The 9,216-nt window shown below is 40.4% G+C and overlaps 1 protein-coding gene across 1 annotated transcript; it reads left to right on the forward strand.

Moving 5' to 3' along the window:
• Positions 1–966: 966 nt before the first annotated feature.
• On the forward strand, positions 967–8,316 carry LOC136612706 (C-type lectin lectoxin-Phi2-like). The gene is made up of 7 exons (XM_066593245.1): positions 967–1,072; positions 1,178–1,261; positions 3,283–3,387; positions 4,478–4,555; positions 5,326–5,477; positions 6,198–6,310; positions 8,138–8,316. The coding sequence occupies exons 1-7, from the start codon at positions 1,048–1,050 to the stop codon at positions 8,268–8,270; spliced, it is 690 nt and encodes a 229-aa protein (XP_066449342.1). The 5' UTR covers positions 967–1,047; the 3' UTR covers positions 8,271–8,316.
• The last annotated feature ends 900 nt before the right edge of the window (positions 8,317–9,216 follow it).

Below are 9,216 nucleotides of genomic sequence, written 5' to 3' on the forward strand. Positions count from 1 at the left end.
ACTGGAACTGGGCTCCAAGTAGTCTCTCAGGGTGCAAACCTTATAATCCAAATGTTATCGGATTGCTGAGTACTCTCTCAGGGCACAATCTTGTAATCCACAGTAGAGCGTGTCACTGAGTAGTCTCTCAGGGTACAAATCTTGGTTGCAGACAGACGAAACTTGTAACTTCTTTCAGGGTTTTGGGGGTGGCTTTACTTTTTAGTCCATGTTTGATTAAAATCTGGAAAACTTCTGCAAGGTGTTGGAGATGCTCTTCATAGTTTTTACAGGATATGATAACATCATCCAGATACAATAAAACAGTCTCAAAGTATTTGTGACCTAAACAACGTTCCATAACATAAGTCTTTGGAATATGCCGGGAGCATTACAATGCTCAAATGGCATACAATTGAACTTAAACAGTCCCATCAAGGTTGTAAAGGTAGTTTTCTTCTGACATGGAAATTGGCCAATATCTACTTGTGAGATCTAGCGTGGAAAAGTAGGCAGCTGAGCCTGGGGGGATTCATAAACAGAAACACCTAAAATTAGGACAGGCTGAAGAGGTTTCCCATGGAAATAAACCTACTTAAAAATACAGGTACTTTTTATATGTGGTTCTGAAAGTCACCTGTGTAAATACACCCTAACACTGCTACTAAAAATGCTGCCTTTTCCTTCCCCAAAACGACCTGAAATAAGATTAAATGGGAATTGGAGGACTAAAATACTTTTAGCACCTTTGATTGTGTCACTTTTTTCAATACCTATTACATTTCCCAACAGATACTACACCGGCAAAAGTAAAACTGAAAGTAGCCGATGAATTAGACCTAAACTAGAACACAGGCTGTGTGAATATTTTTAGTCCTTATTTGCATACATAATAATATTAATTATAGAATACTCCGGGTGTGGCGCACAGGATTGCAGATTTATTAAAAATCCCCTTCTGTACCGTCTCCTCCCTCTTCCCGGTCCGAAGGGTTTATAAAGTGCAGAGCGATTGATTACAGAGAAGGATTCGGCATATGAGATCAGGGAAGAGGAGCCGAGAGGAGAATGAACGGGAATACTGTTAGCACTGGTAAGATGGAGACAATACACTTAGGATTGTTCTGGTGAGACAGTAAGAATGGTATACTGGTATGAAGAGCCGACATTCATCTTCTTTATTCTGGTTTATCCACAGAACATTTGGAAAATGACAATCGTTTCATTGGTTTGGAAGTATTTAAGGCGATAGAAAAAAATGGACCGGCTGAAAAGGGCAAATGTAAAGTATCTGTATATCTATCTATCTATCTATCTATCTATCTATCTATCTATCTATCTATCTATCTATCTATCTATCTATCTATCTATCTATCTATCTTCTATCTATCTATCTATCTCCTATCTATCTATCTATCTATCTATCTTCTATCTATCTCATATCTATCTATCTATCTATCTATCTCATATCATCTATCTTCTATGTATCTATCTATCTATCTATCTATCCTACTCAAAACACAAGTTCGCTCATTAAACTCAGCTCTTGAGGGGACATTGAATCAATATCAATATAAATCAAATTTTCTGACTTTCGGAATTCCTAAATGAGGGGCTAAAAATTATAGCTTGACTGGAGATTTTCAAAAGTTTTTTGTCAAATTAATAGAACTTGGTTTTGCTTGGCAAATGAGCATGTAAAAATGTTTCTTCTCTTTTTGTTTTCATGCAATTTCTGACTAACCTGTGGGCTCTTTTATTTTAAAACTGATATGCTTCTTATCACAATATGTTTGTAAACTTATCTGAAAAACACACAAAAAAAATATTATCAACACTAGCAGTTTGATGCATATTGTACCAGCATTCCAGTGACTGCAATGAGAGAAAAACTGGTGTGCAGAAGATTGTTGACTTAAAGGAGTTTTGGCATTTGAAAAAAAAAATTAATACTTACCTATTTCTCCCCAGTCAGTCTTCTTACCACATCTTCTCTCCGCCAATCTTCTCCTGGCTCCTCCTTCTTCCTATGACATTACATACATTCTCGGCTGTCTCCTTCCTGCAAGTCAATATACGCTACATCACTAGTAACATAGCGTTCATTGCCTAGTAGGTAATGCCGAATCCTATGCCAGGCTATTGCCACAACTGCGCATGCACACTGTCTTGCAGCAATAGTATACGAACACTCGTGGCCAGACAGCGCGCATGCGCAGTCTCGCCAATAGCCCAGCATAGGATTTGGCATTCCCTGCTAGGTAGTGAACGCTACTTAACTAATGAAGTAGCATTCACTAACCTACAGGAAGGAGAATGCCGAGAATAGATGCTACATAACAGGAAGGAGAGGATCCATCCATCTGGAGGCGATGTGACCCAGGGGACTGGTGGAGCCAGGAGAAGATCAGGGAGGAGAAGATGCAGTAAGAAAAACTGACTAGGGAGGGATAGGTAAGTATAGAATTTTTTTTTCCTACTAATGATGGAATCCCTTTAAGGAGTGGAAATGATGATGACCTGGGAGATCTTTCTGTCTGTCCCAGAGAGACTCCTTCTATTAATCCTAGTTCTACTTCAGTGTTAGAACTTATAGACTGGTAACATAGTAACATAGTATGTAAGGCTGAGTAAAAACATAAGTCCATCCTGTTCAGCCTATTACCCCCCTCCCCAATGTTGATCCAGAAGAAGGCAAAAAATATTCAAGTCACAGCCATCGCGTTGTGGAGGCGGGATTTATGAATTGGCTGAGCCGTGGCATTGATTGTCCAATTCATAATTCCCGCCTCCACAATGTGATGGCTGTGACTGGTTCTTCGACCGCTGCTCAAATAATCAATGCAGTGCTTGCTTTATAAACCAATCACAGCCATTGCTTCTTGAAGGTGGGATTTATGAATCCCCTAACCAAGTAGTGATCTTATGTGGATGGCCAAGGACTGCAATAAGCGAGTCGTAGCTTCGGAAAGCAGCAGAAGAGACCTGAACCAAGCCTGCTAGAAAAATGTATGCCTTTTTTATGTAATGCAGCTGGAGCTTATATTTCAAGCCTTCCTAAAAATCAGAGTAGGATTTATTTTCAGGGTGGGTCTTATCTTCAGGGAAACAGGGGGTGTGTCTTTGTATCAGTAAATACGGTCTTTTTCTTTGACTTTTAAATGGATTTGATCAATTTTTCAGTGCTTTGACTATTTAATTATTGGACTATGGGGGAGGTTTACACAATAGCTAATAAAGAAGCAGTTGATTGTGAAAGGGATTGATAACATGAGCATAAACCTCTTTCTTTCTCTTTTCTAGTTGAATGGTGTTTCGGGAAGAGCAGGTCTATAGTGTTTACAATAGTTATCCTTGCTTTAATATTGCTGATCTGTATAATCCTGATCATCGCTGTATGGGTATTAAGTAAGTATAAGAAATGGTGGAAGAATATTTTCCTGTAAGACTGGTGCTAAACTAAGAAATCAAAGGAGCTTTGTCTAAAGCTTCAAGGGGCCACCATCCAGATGGTATCAACTTCTTTATAACCAACTTTATTCAGTTTCCAACATCTTCATCATTTAGTCCAGCTCTGTTACAAAGGTTGACAGAATCATTTAACTCTATGGCTGTGTGAGGCAGATCAGAGGATTTGGAGCTCTATAACTTAAAAATGGAGTTTCAATCCAAAAACTTAATGAAAAGAGTTTGGTACCGTGTTAGCCAGTAGAGCAAAATGTGATTGTTCCCAGCAAGAGAAAACAAGTAATCTTGTAGATATGGTACCTTGATACATGATGTTAATTCGAGCTTTCGGACCTCTGAGGGTCCTTCATTAAGGCATAATCAAATGGATCCAAAGAGGCATGCATATTTATACACACATATGACAAGGCACAGACATGGATGTGATTAATTTGGACTAAAAAGAATACCACAACAGAAATACAAACATCTTTAAATAGTCACGGATAAAGATGTGAAGGTTTTAGGGTCACTGAATTAGTGTTTGGGGGTCATCAGGTCAGCAGTGTTATCTGTGCCATAGATGGCTCATACTCCTCAGTCAGGCATTAACCCTTTTGAGGAAATTTACCTTTTGTTGAAAGTGTCAAAAGTTGTTATAAATTTATATTCCCAAATTCTTCTGTGCCACTGTGATTTGAAATTGCCTCTCAGTATAATACCGGTACCTTTCACATCTTCTATGTTGTGTGCATGACTAGAAAAATGGTCAGGCACAGGTAATTCTGTCTTTCTCTGTTTAATTGTGTAGCAATGAGATCTCATCCTTGCTTTAAGTTTTTGTCCTGTCTCAGAGCTCAATTAACCCTCACCTGTGAAGCTGTGCTCACGGAAACCTGTAGAACCACAGGTCCCAGACACACAACCTAACAATTACTTCCCATCATAATTGTACATGACCTGCAGGATTTGCAGTAATTTATTGAATATCATAATTGAATTTATTGAACTGTTACATTGAAATTTTTCTGTACTATATTACTTTCTACAGTTTCTAAATTCCAGCAGCATACTATGGAGGAGCAGAATGACCTGAACACAAAAGTGGCCAACCTCAGTAATTTGATGGGTAAGACAATGTCTAGATGGTTCTCAGTGCCTGTGAAGGTGACCTCAAGCTTCTATACCTTGGCCTGTAGTTTTAGAAAATTAGCTGTGGGGTCTGTGGGCTGGGTTGGCGGCTGTATGTAATCTTGTCTACATTTTACCTAGTTCCCTTTCCCTCTCAGCAGGATTTATACAGCTAATCTCAGACTTAATGAGATTTGTATAAATCTATAGGCAGTGAGCTCCCCCTAGTGGCAGTGCAGGTATACAGTTTGAACATTTCACTGCAAGCAGGGCAAGCAGTTCAGTGTAACACCCCTTCCACTACAGCTCCCACATTAGTCACATGCACTGCCTGGTAGATATATCACTGTTGATCTCTATGCAAATGGTAAGATGGACCAACGCCTCTACAGCCAAGCCAGCATCCTACTGCACAATGATGAAGGGCAAAAATTCTAAAACAGTCTGTTTTTGAATGGTTAGCTTTTTCTTCAGGACAAGACTCTGGCTTTGACTTATATTCACAGTCATTGTTGCATGGCTACTTAAATGGTCTGACGTTGACTTACCAGAATGCTGCCTTCCAATAAATGATATACTATAGAGGCATTGCTCAATCTTCTATTTCCTTAAATTTCCCAGAGGAGCATGCATGACCTCACTAGCTGCTCTCCCTAAGGAAAAACCAAGCCCTTCCCAGCCTGTTGATATCTAGATCTCCTTATCCAATTGCTGCTCTCTAACTCTTGAATCTTCTACTTCTGTCTCTTTTACTGTCTTTTTACATAGAGAAAATCTGCACATCGTGTCCTGTTGGTTGGCATGCTATTGGTTCTTCATGCTATTACCTCTCAACGGAACTAAGGACTTGGGATGAAGCCAAAGATGAATGCTACAAAGCTGACTCTTTTCTTGCCATGATCACGGACAGGAAGAAATCTGTGAGTGCTCTACACGTATGCAATCTACAGCTGTGTTACCTTACTTTTATAGACTCTGTTTGGCAAATTAGCATATAAAAAGTAATTTTACCTAAGAAAAACAAAAAGGTCTGCTTTTCTTGTAATAACAGTGCCACTCCTATTTCACAGGCTGCGTGTGGTATTGCAGCTCAGTCACATTCACTTGAATACGTGCAATACCATATACAGCTTACGAAGGAGATGACTGTTATTGTTTCAGAAGAAATAATAACCCCTGCGAGGCTCTCTCAGAAAATCTCTTTTAAGTAACAGCAATAGAACTCTGCCTTAAAGGGAAGCTGTCACCAAGATTGTATCCCCCAAGCCAAGAATAAAGTCTGAAAGTGGCTACTGACCCATGTACCTGATAACTCATACTGATGTCCTATCTGAAGGAGCACCATGTTTGTTATCGGTTACCTTTAAAGCCCACTTTCTTCCAGAGCCACATTTACCCTGCTGGTTGTGGAATTCATATTTCCCAATGTTCTGTACTAATAATGTGTTGTCATCGGGTACAGACATTGAAGCTTTCCTTCAATGAGGCCAGTAACTTTATCCAATAATAAAGCACAGAAATAAAATGCAAACTTATTTTAACTAATCGTGTTTTACTGCGAATGTAGTTCTGGGAATGAGGGATAAAATCCACTCCAAGGCCAAAGTCAACTTCACATATTTGCTGATGCTTTATTATAGGATTCTGTGAATACATTGTTTACCCGTTTCAAAAGATACTGGATAGGACTACGACGAGACCCCAAGAATATTCACATCTGGAAGTGGTTAGATGGGACAGAAGTGACCTTTACGTAAGTACAGCTACTCGATCTATCTATACTCATTTACAAATAATGCACCAAGAAGGTATTGTTGGAATTGGATAAAACTTTGTAAATGTGATTTAATGAGGATAAAAAACAAACAGAACCTGGAATTGCAGCGTCCGAGGAGCGGGCCTTCAGCCTAGGAGACAGCAGGGTAAAGTTTGGGCCTCGTCACCGGGCTGTACCATCTCCCACCATGTGGGTAGCCAGGGGACCCGTTCAAGGAACCGAGGGCAGGCTATTAAATGGGTAACCCAAACAGTGGTTTATCTTAAGTCCTTGTCACGTGTGACGCCACCGTTCGATCCTCTGCGGTGAATTCAAGCAGGTTAAATAAAAACTCCACACACACAGAGGTGACTTTTCAAGCCCAAACCGGGAACGGTCGGTAAAGCCCATTTACTTGAAGAACAAACTTGTAAAACAGTCCAACACAGTTTACATCCACCGTCAGGATACTGGTGCAGGAGGACTTGTGGTGTGACTGGCACGAATCACGGGATGACAGATAAATCCACAGGCCAAGTTATCTCTGGGGTTCAGTTCCCAGACACTCTTTTCTCTCTCAAACTCTCTACTAGTACACACTCACGCTCTAGGATAGGCATTCAGCGCTGCACGGTGGGCTCTTGCCTACTTGCGGTTCTCCTAGTCTTTAGCATAGAGGCCTGGGTAGACAAGGCCCAGGACATACTCGTAGCATTCGCTTTGCTTCTTCCATCTTCACTACACACAGACTAAGGGGTGTCTGTGTGCAGGTAGACTCTCCACTAACCCTCACTCCAACTCGCTAACTAATATTTGAAGACTCCCCTCTCATGCACCTTGCAAACACATATATAAAACAAGGTCGCATGACACAACAATATACATTTTCTAGCCATAACCCAGACAGTAACCCATTTAGTGCTGCAGCTATGCAATACACATCAAATTCACTCGCATAGGAGACATAAGACATACATAGATCACTCAGAAACTTCTAGAAACTTGTGAACACTAACTTTTGTACTGAATCATCGCTAAAGACAATATAGTTCCAGTCGGTAGCAGTCCCAGTTTCTCATTCACAAAAGCACTTTAAATGAAGGAGACGGCATTAGTGTGTTAATGGCAGGATACGTAATGGTAGCCGTGAAACCAGATATCCCTCTGCTCAGCACCTGGAAATGGTCCGGGCAGAGACAGCAGTCTATAATGAAGGTTTCACCTGTGTCCGGATGGTGGATAATGAATCTGTTGGATCTGCTCGTGCTTGTCAGCTGATCAAATAATCCTCAGTATGGGTGGTCTGTCTGGGCCATTCACAGCCTGTACACCAAACACATCCTAACAGCTTAGTCAAAAAGGCTTAGATGGCAGGTAAATCATCAAAATGACCATCCAGCTTCTTTTATTCCAATGATATGCCCCCTCCCAAAGTCTGTTAATTGGGCAAAATGTCTTTGAGCGCATCATGGGTGCGTCTAGTGGTCAATGTTTTCTCAATAAGAGGTCCACTACACAAAAGTAGCCTCTTAGGCAACAGGGAAAGCACTTTTACCATCTCTGGTGGAAAGTCCCCACTTCTAATCATACCACAACTGACTGAGACTTAACTGTATGCCAGGTTTTGCAGCAATCCGACATTTCTATCTGGGTGCGTTGACCTCAATGAGTCTGTCTGTCTATCTCAGTTGTAAGACAGTAAGATCTCTTGTAGTCAGTGCCCAGGACCTGACATTCATTGATATGTATTGTTAATATAGTCGAAATATCCTTTAATCCCTGGAAGTGGAGATTTTTGGTAATTTGTTATTTATATATTTGCAGAAACTGGGCTGTGAATGAGCCTAACTATCTTCAACAATCGGAGCATTGTGGAGAAACCTTGTCAGGACCCTGGAATGATGAAAACTGTACTGTCAAGTTGAATTATATCTGTGAAAAAAAACGATCCTGTTGAGCGTATCTGTATGGTTAATAAATACTCTGATAATAATTATCATTGATTCATTTGATACTTGTTTATTATAAAACCAGAACATCACTGCAAACTTTAGAGAGTGAGTTGCAGGGAATACCACATATGTCAGATACATGTGTGACCTACATCTAGGACCTACACCCATCACCAGAATGGTGGTCCCCTAACCTCATCGTCATCCTCATCCCAGCTCATCTCCATGGCCAGTGGTGGCTGGGAGTATGGAAACAGTTCAACTGGTTGTTTTACGCTGCTTCCATAACTTCCATTCACTTCTAAAGGCGTTAAAGAAACGACATAGTGCAGCCCACTCGGATGTTTTGTAACACGTGGCCTGTAGTGAAGGCACGGTAGTGACTTAAGAGACAGAGTTCAGTGTAGTAATAAATAACTTTTACTGAAACCTAAATAATATGTAGATTATGCGGTATGCTATCTAGCGCTCCATAGGAAGGTGTGAGTAATTGAATGCTCCATCATAACATTACATATCGGTAGCATCTTCTTAAGGTGACAGCAACTAAGCATTTACTGGAATCCAAAGTGTTATTTATGATGTACAGCTTAAGACATTGGTCTATACATCACTCTCGGTTTCTCTAGAGTAGCAATGGCAAGACACATGTCAACTCGGACTTTAGGCATATATATATATAGTGCCCAAACTGGCTAGAATTTAGTAACTCACTTCTCAAAAGTTCCAATCAATATACTTTAGTTTCAAGTACTCTCACTCAGATTGGCAACTACTGGGATTCCACGTCTGGCCTTCTTCTGCCCATGTCATGTGCATGCTGGTTAACTACACTCACTCAACACACAACATGGGCTGAACACATCCCTGACTGCATTTCAGCACTCTATAAATGCACGGAAGCCTCCATTCAAATATATGCTATAAACATATAACCATTATATTATCCTA

This window comes from Eleutherodactylus coqui, chromosome 2 (genome assembly GCF_035609145.1).
Source record: "Eleutherodactylus coqui strain aEleCoq1 chromosome 2, aEleCoq1.hap1, whole genome shotgun sequence".
NCBI classification, from domain to species: Eukaryota; Metazoa; Chordata; class Amphibia; order Anura; family Eleutherodactylidae; genus Eleutherodactylus; species Eleutherodactylus coqui.